At 35.2% G+C, this 14,754-nt stretch overlaps 1 protein-coding gene across 1 annotated transcript; it reads left to right on the top strand.

The window, feature by feature from the left end:
- Positions 1–7,072: 7,072 nt before the first annotated feature.
- LOC124539016 (venom protease) lies at positions 7,073–12,579 on the top strand. The gene is made up of 8 exons (XM_047116318.1): positions 7,073–7,222; positions 7,520–7,620; positions 8,514–8,650; positions 9,021–9,151; positions 10,123–10,291; positions 10,922–11,166; positions 11,505–11,665; positions 12,319–12,579. The coding sequence occupies exons 1-8, from the start codon at positions 7,159–7,161 to the stop codon at positions 12,478–12,480; spliced, it is 1,170 nt and encodes a 389-aa protein (XP_046972274.1). The 5' UTR covers positions 7,073–7,158; the 3' UTR covers positions 12,481–12,579.
- Positions 12,580–14,754: the final 2,175 nt, after the last annotated feature.

The following is a 14,754-nucleotide window of genomic DNA, read 5'->3' as shown; positions in this document are numbered from 1 at the left end:
AGAACACGAGCTTTGAAAATTGAAAATGAGAATTAACACTGTGACATACGACATTGAATATGATAAATATAAAATTCATACGATAGACACGTCAAAATCGCGTATTTCTGTAAGTCATATAATAATACTTCAGGAGTGAGATCCGAAGTGATTTCTGATAGAATTGCACTCCTGATCACCAATTGACTGGTTACATCTAGTACGTCTAATGAAAAAGTATATGAATATATGTTTTTTTAATTTTAAGATACGAATAGAATACTTACAAGTTTAGTAGACTTTTAAATCAGTTTAAAGACAGCACGGCTCAATCATTAGGCAAGGCGCAGACTCCGCCCGCGCCGGCGCCCGAACTAGAATAATGTGACTTGTATTTTAATTGCAACTTAATCTAATACCTGCATTCTGTTACTGCAATCTGAGGTAGAGTATTTGCAAAGCGATCACGTTAATGATTTCCCTGATTGACGAAATATGCGTAAATGTTTAATCCTACGCGGAGCAAAAATCAAAATCGAATTAATTCAAGGTTTTGACAAGTAATTTTGAAACGTCAATTAAAAAGATTTAATTAAATATAAAGCTACTACCGCGACTCGTGATGGCCCAGTTGATGGAACGCCTGCATCTTACTCGATGATTGCGGTTTCAAAGCCAGGCAAGCACCGCTGATTCATGTGCTTAATTTGTCTTTATCATCTCGTGCTCAGCGGTGAAGGAAAACATCGTGAGAAAACCTGCATGTGACAAATTTCATAGAAATTCTGCCACATGTTAATTCCACCAACCCGCATTGGAACAGCGTGGTGGAATATGTTCCAAACCTTCTCCTCAAAAGGAGAGGAGGCCTTTGGCCCAGCAGTGAGAATTTACAGGCTGTTGTTGTACAAGGGGTGGACTTATGCCTAATCAGCCATCTTAAGCATACAACCCAATCGGAGAGAGATATTTTTAAAAACATTTAGGTAAGTGGTTTTTTATCAAAGATATTAAAATAGATAAGTGTATAAAAGTAACAATGAAAACAATAAAGCCGTTCAAATTGTAGTCTTACTGAAGTAAGAATGAAGTATATTTTAAATACTCTTATATAACAATGGAATGCAATGACTGGTAAGTATGTTTGTGACTCGATGTTATGAGAACAATTATCCACAATACCTATTCCTATTAATATCAACATTCACTTGTTTTACATAACGAACGCAATAGCATTTAAATGTAATAGTTATTTACGCTATTCTTTAACGCGGCTCACAATAGGCAAACTGGCAGAAAGCACGTTAGGTAAAAGCCTTACGTTCCCTCTAGGCACCCTTTATCATTCTTTCTCTTTCTATTATGTACGGTTTTAATTAAAATTATTTAATAATTCACGCGGGAATTTAAATAACGATTTCATTTCTTTTCATTGAATTATGCTGAAACGTTTTTTTAATTACTTTCATTGTGCGAGTCGTTTAATACAACAATATATAGAGAAAGCTACTTCGTTATACAAAGTAAAATTGTTTACTGAATAAACTGCTAGAAAATCAAGAAAGAAAAAACTAAACCGGCATAATTTAATTTTCGTATTCTTTTTACAAATAAAAAAAAGGTCTCTTTTAGGAAATATTATGACATTAACTTTGCGCCTGAACTTTTCTATTCTTCCTTACATTTTAAATCGAGTTTTATTGATAAATTATGCACCTGCGTGTATGCACGCACTTGTTCCCTTGCGTTTAACTGGTACATCTATAAGCGCCTTGGCCAAAGTTCATCAGCAAGTGATCATCACTCCCTACATTCACCAATACCAATAAATTTAGTCATTCATCGAATTATCCAATTGGAACAAAAGACCCAAAAACAATCGAACTTAATAAAGAGCTAAATGAATAAAAAAATTAAAACACGTACGCTTCTTCTTATGATTGAATACAAACAATAATTCCAAATGATGATGATGAGCTTAGCCTGGGGCGGCTACTTGAAATTCGAAATCTATATTTTCTTTACATCAACACTTTACTCGTAGGTCAACAGTTGATATTATCCACTAATTAAAGTTCTTTGTCTCAGTAAATTACATTCATTGTTAGATAACATTTTAATTTTGTAAATATACCAAAATAATTTAGACTGTAGACGGACATAGTCGCAAGTACTTGGAGATGATGTAATACGGCCAATATTAGGAAACTATGGCACCTTGTGTTCTATTTATAGAATCTAGTTCGCCCTTAACTTAGCCAAGTTTATTCAAACAGCCTGTTATTAGACGAATCACACAACACGAGTCAGACAAAATTGACTTTTAAGTACAAGCAAGATTAGGCTTTGATTGATTTTAATTAAAGACTAAATTAATATCGCATTGTTTTATCGATATATTTAACTTTGGTACACCATTCGAATGGGCGTTAAAATATTCAAATAATGCTGTACACCGTAGCCTAAACAATTGTCCTTAGGAATGTAACGTAATATTTCGTTTCGACATGCTATTTTAAACAACTTTAGTAATTGGGCTGAATATCCTTGAAGATATTAACGATCGCCCAATGCATACATTACGATATGAAACATCCACAATCATTGTAATTTCAGTTCAGATGACTTTCGTTAGAATGGGACAAGTACTTAGAGATAATAAATATTTCAATTAATGTAAAGGGAGAGATAAAATTTGCTCGCAAGAACAGGTCATTTTCTTGGAATAACGCCAATAATTCTAAATGAAAGATAACCAGTCTTTACTAGATTTGAATACGAGTAAGTTATCTTGATTTCTATTATGTATAAATGTTTGATTGAAAAAAACAATAATTAATGTTTTATTTTAGTTTTACAGATCTTTACAATTGTGTAAATTACAATTTCAATATTAATTATATAAATTATATAAATTACAATTTCAGTATTAATTAAAAATAAAAAAAAAACTTAAAAAATTAAGTCCTAAAGGACTTGGTGGTACAAATAATTTATAAAATAATCTTCATTTGCCTTTTACCTGATTTAAGTATGCAAAAATACATACACTTATATATACTATACTAGCTGACCCGGCAAACTTCGTACTGCCATAATCGAAATGCTTAACTTAGTCCAAATGTGATATGCATAGAAACCATCGCACGTAGCGAATATAGAACTGATTTTTTTAAAGATTTGTTAAATAAATATTTCTGATACATATTCCATTACAAACTTTAATATAATAAAAAAAGTATTGCGTTATAACACCTTGAAAGTGGGCATAAAATTGTCCTGAACCATATGTGTTGCGCCAAATGATGTCATGTGGAAACAACTGTTATATTTTTGAATGTTGGTTAAGAAATGCTGAGAATCATTTCCCATCCCAGAAACTAAAGAGCGTAAGGGATCTGGTGGTGGGACCAATTGTGGTAATTTTACTTTGCCTCCAGCACAACATAATCCAATAGATTCACCACTGTATTTGAACGCCTCACAATATTTACAAATTATTGTCATTTAGCCAATTGTTACCAATTTGTCGGCACAATAATCTATTGCCGGATCATAGTGGAATGCAGCTCGTTCCAGGATCACAGGAGCACTGCTTCAGCGGGATCTCTCAATTCCATTAAGTCGTGCTCGCTTTTGTTGCGTTCGATGTGGCACACCTAAGCCTGTCTTTTTCATTGTCAGTCACTAAAGAACGCAACTGTGACATAGCAATACAACTATTTTCTCAATCTGTCTTTCTCTGGTCATCATTGCGGTTGGCACGTGAAGTAGCTCTACGCATACTTTGACTGCGACGACCTAAGTAAGGTCGCGTTTTCCTCGTCATCGTAAACAAAGTAAGAAAAGTTCTCAGGCAGACACTATAACTAAAGTTTAAAAAAATAGAGCAAGTAACTTGAAATATTACTGTTACGTAGCGGTAACCGTCAACTCACAAATATAGAAGCAAATAATATAATAATATGTAGGGGGATAATAGGATGCACTCTTTGTCGTAAGAGGAATCGATAGACGATAAAGGATCGATCTGTTTATTGGCTGTCAAATGTCAAATATTATGGTTACGTTCATAAATGTAATATGTGACAAAACTTCAATCAATCAATCAGCCCATTTTCGTCCACTACTGGACATAAGCTTTTCCATTGCACGCCACTGTGATCGTTCTTAGGCTACACATATCCAGCTCCTGCCAGCCGTATTGCGTAAGTCGTCGCTCCACCGTGCCCGAGGATGTCCTACACTACGTTTGCCGAGACGCGGTCTCCACTCTAGAACACTTTTTCCCCAACGGTTATCGGTTTTGCGACAAATATGGCCAGCGCACTGCTATTTCAGCTTACTAATATGGTGAGCTATTTGTGACTTGTGTGAGTGACTTTGGTTTTCTGACAAAATTTTAGATTTATCAAACAATCTATGTACATAAAAATTTTCTGATAGACAGTAAACAACTAAAGTTAGTTAAAATTAAGGTTCTTTTGGTACCTCCTGTGATTTTATATGTAGTTATAAAGATATAACTATTCTTTCAATTTGATTTCTGATTAACGGGGGCAACATCAAATGTTTGACAATGTAGGGATTACCCATGTTACAAAAACATGATTATGGAGCTGATAATGACATCAATACCGAACATGTTTATGAAGCTCTCAAAATCGATGTTAATTGATAACATCGGCGTTTTTTTCCAACTGAAAGAAATTCGAGAAATAGATGTAACGAACTCATATGTAGCCCACCGCATGGACCATGTGTTATATTTTTAATGACAACCTGAAATACCTCTGGATCAAGAGTTTGATCGGGAATTTCAGCTATGATAACGTTATAGATTTGGTTCGGAGTTATTTTATGTATCAGCCAAATTGATACATATGCAATGTGCATGTGGAAATCTCCTTTTTTGCCATTCAATGGAGTACATATTGCAACGCACCTCTCCACATATTCATAATTCTACAATAAAATCCATAAGTGCTTTCAATTTTTGCCGAAAAACACGTGCTCTTATGTCATGTCGACTGTTCTTCAAATAAATTGTTTTTAATATCACCTTACTGAGGATTACATGTAACAGATCCGGTCGACCATTTTTCGTACATAAGAAATTGCGTCTTGTGCATATTCGTTCATATGCCATGGGCAACCAATAAACGAAGATGGCAATATAGTCAATCGCCCGATATCATTTACATTAGCATCATTCGCTATCGCATCTTGCAAATGAATATATTCTTCGGATCTTAATTTTGCTTGGTTGAAACGATTAAAATTAAGACATTCAGTTTCTATTTTGGCATACATACCAACGATGTACTGATGATATAGTTTACCACATCTCGAGATATAATTTTGTGCTTGTGGACGAACCATCAGTCGATATGAATAAAAATTAATGGCACAAACTTTTTTCTGTATATTTAAACATGAAAATAAACGTTGTACTATTAAATGTTTTTTTTGGAATTAATAAATTAAAATAAGACGTTTTATCAATTGAAACTGGTGGATGAGTGTACTCATTTTCAATTAATACTTACTTTTAATTTGACAGTACAATTTTCCGTCTAAAAAATATCCATTAACAAAATGACCCGCCATTTATTGAATTCATTTGTTACAAAAAATGTAATAAATGAAGAACCACTCGACCGATTTTGTGCAAACTTCACATAAACCATCTACTAAATAGTCCAAACAAACCCTGATAATTTGGTTTGGATAGGTGGGCCCGTTCTTGAGTTATAAAGTGACATAGAAAAATTCCACTTATTTTTATACATATAGATTCGAAAAATAGATGTAATGATGTTTTAAATAATGCAAAATCAATTTTAATCAATCATGTCATCAATCATCAATGTTTTATTGTCTAACATCGATAATCATAGAAAATCAATGATTATTCTCTATTAAATCTATTTCTAAGGAAAAACAAAGTCGTTGTTTTTATTATACTGCTAGCATTTTTATCATACTTACTCACCTTCTAAACCTTCCCTGGACTTCCATAAATAATTCAAGACCAAAATTAGCCAAATCGGTCCAGCCGTTCTGAAGTTTTAGCGTGACTAACGAACAGCAATTCATTTTTATATATATAGATTTCCTCATACTCGTAGTCCAATAGCTTGAAGATCTGATACAGCGGCTAACTCCGAGATGGAACTTATTTCTTGACAATAAACCACAATAAATTTTATTTCATTGACCTGGGATCTGGACCTATTTTCTACGAATCTTCAGGCTTATAAGATATAACAACAGCTTGTAAATTTCCTACTGCTGGGCTAAAGCCTCCTCTTTGTTTGAGGAGAAATTTTGAAAAATATTCCACCACTTCTATGAAATTAGACAAATGCAAGTTTCCTCACGATGTTCTCCTTCATTGCCGAGCACTAGATGAATTATAAACACAAATTAAGCACATGAATATTCAGTGGTGTTTGCCTGGATTTGAACCCGCAATCATCGGTTAAGAAGCGCGCTCTAACCAATGGGCCATCTCGCCTCCTCATAAAAAGCTAAATATGAACGTAGTTCGTTATAATAATTAATAGATAGATCAAATGAATATGACAATTAACAAATATATGCAATATTTATTTTGTAGATTAATACCCTACTTCAAAAGTAGCCAAAATTATGTACATATATTATAGGTAAACATAACACAAATTAGACAATTACATTATAATTAATGCAAAGATAAAAATGTTTGTGTAACCTACCAGAGCAACATAGTCATCCAAATGACTCATCTATTAAAACGAGAAAAAAGTCTCACTAAAATCAGAGAAAACTGTACAAATCTTAAATTGAAACAATCATAAGATATAATTGTTTCGGTAGTTATAACACAGCATTGTCAAAAATTAACTGCATGAGTGTGAACGTGCGCCGCGATTTCGCAAAACATCAGCAAAAGACCCGAAGAGAAAGAAAGGGCAATTAAAACAAATAATTGATTCGAATTCATTTAAGCAAACGTAATTCTGCATTAAAATATTTTTGTATGATATTAGCAATTTAGTGGTCAGTTTACGCTGCTATCAAGTCGACATCCTGCGGATTATACTCTATAGTTATTATTATCATATTATCAACATCCGACGTGCCCTAAATGACCATATTCATAAATAACGTTTAGTCGCAAGAGGACCCGTAACCATGTGGCGTCTTTGCATTTTAATTATCATTTCTGCTTTAAGTTCCGAGGGTAAATTAATTAACTGTAAGTATTAATTGCTTTGAATTTTAAATAAATACTCAAAACGCAGACTTTATCGCAACGTATCTGAGTTTCTTAGTTTTATATCTCATATCATAAAAGAAAAATTGCCAATTACAGAAGTGAAATTTAAATCTTTGTAAAAGTTTACCCGAAGACATCGAATAGGAAAAAAATTTGAAAAAAGAAATACAGTCTTCCGCAGGAAACCTCTTTCAACATAAAATCCCACATTTCCTTACGAGATGCTTTCGCGAGAATTTTTTTTTTTCAAACAGTAATTAACTATTTTTTGTTTAGCGGATCTGCTCGATCCAGAATGGCAGGATCTCGTCTCTGCCGGCGGAATGCACATCGGACACGGGCGGACTAAAAGATTTGTAGAGCTCAATGAAAACCAGGCGAGTAATTACCCTTTTTGTCCAATACAATCCAATAACTGCGTCTCACGATATTCCATGTGTTTGACATGAAATTGTTTCGCGTTTAAGCATCGATCTTTGTTTCAAACGAGCTTCTGAACATCAATTAAAATGTGGGAACGATGTTTTTTAAAGCAATTATTAGTTCTTCGTATTTAAACAATCGAATTTCAGTCACCAAGTTTATTTTCGGTGCTTCAATAAAATAAATAATCGAAATGCTTTTGCAGCAATAAATTTACCGTAACCGGTAACAAGTTTCCAGCATCGGTTAACCATAAACCGAGTTCGACGCGACTATACGACAACTCTTCGCAGATATTTGAAATTTGAATGATTGTCGCATTCAAATAGGAGAGAGTTAAACAAATTCAATTATCTGCGCCCGTTCGGCTTTGGCGAGCGATGGCGCCTGCCTGTCGCGCCCACGTTGATACTTACATCTCGAGTGATACTTTATGAGAATATCATTTAAGAGGCTCACAGTATTTCATTGTTACATATTCATAATGTTTTGTAGGTCATCATTTACAAGATGAATTGTTATCGAGTAAATACAGACTCGAAATTAGCATTTACGCTTTGATAGCTATTGAGAACTACAAATAATCGTATCAAATAAAGCGTACGTTTGGGATTCTTATTATTAAATTAAAATATTGCCCTAACAATCAAAAGTGAGCAAAATTTTGGTACACTTTAATTGTGTCAAAGTTTTTCCTCATACCTAATGGGCATTTTTGTTTTTTTTTTTTTTTCTTTCAAAATTGTTTTTATTTATATAAATTATTTTTTTAGTTAATGTACTAGTATATTTTATTAGTGTACGACTATTGTAAAGGGACTTTTTAATAATAAACCTTTATTTTCAGCCAAATCTACCGCATCAAGCTTGCCTTCTCCCAGATGGCAAAGCTGGGCACTGTCGGCACTTGCATTACTGCGTTCAGGAAGACTTCAAGAGGGATTTCATGAAGTTTATGGATTACCTCTGCATTATAAAACACTCGTAAGAGACACGACTTTTTAATGTAAATTAAAATTTAATATAGCGACTTGGTGGTAGGGCTTTGTGCTTTGGGTAGGTACCACCCACTCATCAGTTATCCTACCGCCAAATAACAGTACTCAGTATTGTTGTGTTCCGGTTTGAAGGGTGAGTGAGCCAGTGTAACTACAGGCACAAGGGACATAATACATATCTTAGTTCCCAAGGTTGGTGGCACATTGATGATGTAAGGAATAGTTAATATTTCTTACAGCGTCATTGTCTATGGGTGATGGTGACCACTTACCATCAGGTGGCCCATATGCTCGTCCGCCAACCTATAACATAAAAAAAGCAAAACTATAAATAACTATATTATACATTTTATAAGGGCTATTGGTGTCTGCTGTCCTGATGGTATGGTAGCTGGTGGCGTAGAAGCTTTGGCAGGAGATCTGCCTGCAACAGCACCTAGAGATGAAAATGAGATCGCTTTTAAGATCGACAGAGCTGAAAATAGAGGTGTGTAATATTTGCATTAAAGTCATTTACCTCCAACAACTTTGTTTTATTTTGTTTATCCTTATTACGTTCTTTTAAAGAATGTTTTTATGACAAAAAGAACTTAATTCAAATAAATTCTTTATAAAAGATATAAAATGTTTATTAAATTCGCACTAAAATTACTTATATAACTATCTAGATGAGAGTGACGTTCTATAAAAAAAATAAAACAAAAGGATCAACTTTACTATCTAAGCATGCGCGAGAGCTACGCTTGATACTCATCGAAAAAATAGTGGCCAATAGTTGGTCGCTATTTTTTCAAGATACTGTCATCGTTCACCTTATATATCTTGTATTTAAATAATCTCAGATAACTACAGTTTCTACAATAAATCTTAAGTAATACATAATGTTAACAATTCAACATGTTTTATTTTTAAGCACTTTGGTTTAGAAATCCGCAGTTGTTTCTTAGTATTGTCTATTCATTTTTGTAAATAATAATATCGCAATTCCAAAATATTAACTTGGTGGTAGCCAGTGGTGGTAGCCCACCACTCAACAGATATTCTATCACCAAACCGCAATAATTATTGTTGTGTCCCGGTTTGAAGGGTGAGAAACCCAGTGTAACATGCACAGGGGATATCTTAACACCCAAAATATAATAACAGTTGCCCACTTTACTGTATCTTTAAAAAGAAAATAAAACAAGTATTTTGGGCTTCACATATTTAACCTAGTTGTAGGATGGTATGTGATTCAAAAATATTGTCATCTAACGCTATTCTAAAAAGACGAATTCTTGCTGAATAAATAATTTATTTAATAGGTACGTAAATATATCTGAAATGTATTTAGAAATTGATATTGAGAGCAGATCAAAACAACCGCTGCAAACATATGACTTTAAGAAAAACTTTAAATGCTTAAGAATCAATTGAAACATAATTCAAAACACCTGTCCATTTATTTCGGTATTTCAGGTTGTGGACTGAGCACACGAGCTCAGAGTAGGGTTACTGGATCGCAGCCTGCCAAACCTCGTGAGTGGCCCTGGATGGCATCTATCACCCCAGAAGGCTTTGAACAATATTGTGGGGGTGTTCTCATTACTGACCGACATGTGCTCACAGCGGCTCACTGTACGAGAAGGTAACATCTGAGCTTGTTTGTTGTTGGCAAATCCGAAAATTGTTTATTTTTTTATCTTTCTTTTTTGCCGAATTACATTTAGCTTTGTGTGTGCAGGTTTGTGTGTGTGTGTGTGTATGTGTGTGCTTATTGTTGTTCTGCTTAAATAGTAAGTGGTTGATAAAAAAAAACCGCAGTACCATTAGGTCCAAGATTTTTAGATACACGCTCTGCATAAAATCCTTCTACGTGATTTTTCTATTGGATTATGTCGGAGGGTGGGTGAGAGGGGAGAAATTGATATTGATATTAAAAATATATAGGAAAGTATCAACAATAGGGGGAAAAGTTTGGTATAAAAAAGGTGGGAATTTTTTTCTGTACAAAAAAGATTTCTTCGGTTTTTAACGTAAAACTTACCGTTTCCGAGATGTATGCAAAAATACGTTTTCCAAGATGGCGGCTAATGCTCGCGGTTTCGGGTGACAGGAACTCGGTTTTATACTTGGGGGGCACCCTCCGACATAATCCAATCGAAAAATCACGTAGAAGGATTTTATGCAGAGCGGACTGATTTTTGGTGCTAAAATTCCTAGACTAATAACCTTAATATTTAATGTGTGTATTGATTCTATATGACAAATCTCACAGATGGAAGGCAGAAGAGTTATTCGTGCGTCTTGGGGAATACGATCTCGAACGAACAAATGATTCTCGCTCATACAACTTCCGTGTCATCGAGATACGTCAACACGAACAATTTGACGTATCGAATTACCATCACGACGTGGCGATATTGAAGCTTCACAGACCAGCTGTGTTCAACACATACGTATGGCCGATATGTCTCCCTCCACGAGGATTGGTCTTAGATGATGAAATGGCAACTATAATAGGTAATACTTCCACTAAAATAACGGTACTTCTAGGCAAAAGTTATCTTCTTAAACAGAAGGTTAAAACTCTTTGAACTGGTGGACAAAGATGTACCTTATATTTTGACTCGAGTAGGACTTTATTCTACGCTAATTTCAGTGCCAAGTGTAATTATTATGTGATGAATTATAACCACAATTAGGATCAAAGTTTTCTATTTTATTTGGCATTATTTGGCAAAGTAAATTGATTGCGTTTTTTTCGTCAATTGTTAGATCCACACTTATTGTAACTGAAAACACAGGATGATGATCTTACCATAGATTTTATAGATTTGATAACATCGTGTTTTTTAAAGGTTGGGGTACATTGTGGTACGGTGGTCCACACAGCAATGTTCTCATGGAAGTATCGGTGCCGATATGGAACCACGAAGCCTGTGTGAACTCATTCAGTGATTCGATCTTCAACGAGACGCTGTGTGCTGGTGGAAAGGACGGAGGACGAGATGCTTGTCAGGTCTGTTTGATTTAAACTATTGGATAAAGTAACAGCCTGTAAATTTCCCACTGCTGAATAAGGCCTCCTCTTTCATTAAGGAGAGGGCTTGGAACATATTCCGCCACACTGTTCCAATGCGGGTTGGTGGAATGCACATGTGGCAGAATTTCGATGAAATTAGACACGTGCAGGTTTCCTCGCGATGTTTTCCTTCACCGCCGAGCTGAGGTGGCCCAGTGGTTAGAACACGTGCATCTTAACCGATTGCGGGTTCAAACCCAGGCAAGCACCACTATATATATGTGCTTAAACTATTAGATATGCCTCCCTGAAATAAATAATATTGTTTCTAAAAATTAAAATACGATATCAAATTAAAAAAAGAAAAACCAATAAAAATGTGTTCACAAATTTACAACATTCACCTTATTAATGACTATAAGTCGCCCGAGGCTGCGCTCGCGTTGTAGGGTTGTCATGTGTTAGGCAAAGTACCCTATTCCTTTCTTGGAGTCCAAGTTTCCTTCATACCGCATTTTATCAAATTCGGTTCAGCTGTTTGGTAGTGAAAGTTACTTGAACATTTATATATTGATTGTTACTCAAAATAATCGTTGATATCGATATATGAATAGAAATGAATATCTTAATATAATATTGTTAATGTACAGGGTGACAGTGGTGGTCCACTGATGTACCAAATGTCGAGTGGTCGCTGGGCGGTGGTGGGGGTGGTGTCGTGGGGCGTGCGCTGCGGGGAGCCGTCGCACCCCGGCCTCTACGCCCGCGTCGACCAGTACCTCGAGTGGATCCTACAGAATGCTATCTTCTAGAACAGCTTCTTCATCGACATCCATTGTGCATTTATTTTTTCGATGTTAAGAACCGGAAATCTAAACGATTTCGTATAAATAAAGTCAATCACAAATGTTTTTTCGTTCAATACCAACTTACCATTGTTATAATAATAATATTAATATGGACTGAAATTATTAGAAAAACATTAAGAGCGAAATAGAAGAATCAGTTCTAAAATGAAAAAAAAATAATAAAAAACAAATACATTAAGAAGTAGACTCTTCCTAATTGGTACCAACATAGCGAAAAGTCTTAGCAGTGGCGTAAATAGGGCGGTGCCACTAGTGCCCAGGCAGAGGGCGTAGACTCTCGGGGGCGCAAGAATAGGCAGAATGGGCAGGACTATTGTTTTTTCGTTTTGCTCTTGTTACGATTCCGTTGAGCCCCTAGTGCTCGATTCCAATACCAACGTACTTCATGCTAGTATCATTAAAAACATACATCGCGCTCATTTTTTGGCAGCGCACGAGCGTATTTGTGTTTAGTGTTTATTGTTAATGGGCAACGCATTTGCCTGAGTAATGAACCTGCGTTTAAGTTTTAGTGAGTGAGACAGTTATAGAAACTCGCACAGGGCGCAGAAAAGGCCATTTACGGCACTGACTCTTAGACCTAATTTGTAACTTCGCGGCGAAATAAAAAGCTATGGAAAGACTGACAGGCAAATCGGCAATTTGCTGTAAGGTCAACTCCACCAATATCTATACGTTAGCAGTTTAAATCTTTACAAAAACCAATGCGATTCTAACCATAGTAACTATCTGGCTCATTCTTATAGATAGGAAACACAAAAGTACAAAATATTCTTGCAATTTGCAGGTAAAATACTCGAAGAGTGTACATATTTTGTACACTTTAGGATACACTAATTAAGTATGTCAACCTTTTCGCAAACTAAAATGTAAACTGCGAGGGCGCTTTTATGGCAAAAACTTGAAAAAGAGCCAAAATTATAATTAATACATTTTTAACATTGACACAAACAACCAAGAGTTCTTGATTACTGCAGGATAGCCGTCGTAATCGATCTATCATCGCTGGTGAAATGGCTCGTCTACGGAAAATTCGACTAAAACAATTCGTCTAAATCAATTCGACTAAACCAATTCGACTAAAAAACAATTCGACTAAAAACAATTCGACTAGTAACAATTCATCTAAAAAACTATTCGACTAAAAACAATTCGACTAATAACAATTCGTCTAAAAGAATTCAACTGAAAACAATTCGACTAAAGCAATTCGACTAAAAACATGTGACAAAATGTAATAGGGAATGAGCAATGTTTTTAGTCGAATTGCTTTAGTCGAATTGTTTTCAGTTGAATTCTTTTAGACGAATTGTTATTAGTCGAATTGTTTTTAGTCGAATAGTTTTTAGATGAATTGTTACTAGTCGAATTGTTTTAGACGAATCGTTTTAGATGAATTTTCCGCAAATCGAAATGGCTATCTGATTCCTCTATTTATGTACCACTGCTGAACAACGGTATTTTTAAAGAGTAAAAGAAAAGGCAACATTTTATTAGACTAAAAAAATGGCTTTATAGATGACACTTTTTGTATTTTTATAACGCAGACAGCAAAGGGATCCTTTGATAGTAAGCGATCCCCAGCGCCCAAGGATTTTAGCGCTTCAAGCAATATAAACCCTTCCTTACATCACCAATAGTCTACAAACCTTAGAAACTAAGATATTATTTCACTTGTGCCCAGTGGCGTAAATAGGGCGGTGCTACCGGTGCCCAGGCACAGGGCGTTGACTCTCGGGGGCGCAAGAATAGGCAGAATGGGCAGGACTATTGTTTTTTCCCTTTGCTCTTGTTACGATTCCGTTGAGCCCCTAGTGCTCGATTCCAATACAAACGTCCTTACATGCTAGTATAATTAAAAACATAAATCGCGCTCATTTTTTTGACAGCGCGCGAGCGTATTTGTGTTTAGTGTTTATCGTTAATGGGCAACGCATTTGCAGTAGTGAACCTGCGCTAAATTTTAGTATGTGAGACAGTAAAAATAGGCAATGGGTTTGCTTATATAGGGTGCAGTGCAGAAAAGGCTATTTACGGCACTGTTTGTGACAGTAGTTACACTGGTTCAAACACCCTTTAAACGATAACACAACAATACTCATACTACAATTTGATGGTATCATATATGATCACCGGGTGATTTCTATCCAGACGGGCATGAACGACGCCCGATTGATTACTGTCGGATAATTAAAATAGTTAATAAATGAAGGGTTA

The sequence above is a fragment of the Vanessa cardui genome, chromosome 21 (genome assembly GCF_905220365.1).
Source record: "Vanessa cardui chromosome 21, ilVanCard2.1, whole genome shotgun sequence".
NCBI lineage: Eukaryota > Metazoa > Arthropoda > Insecta > Lepidoptera > Nymphalidae > Vanessa > Vanessa cardui.
This window is presented reverse-complemented; position numbering and strand designations above follow the sequence as displayed.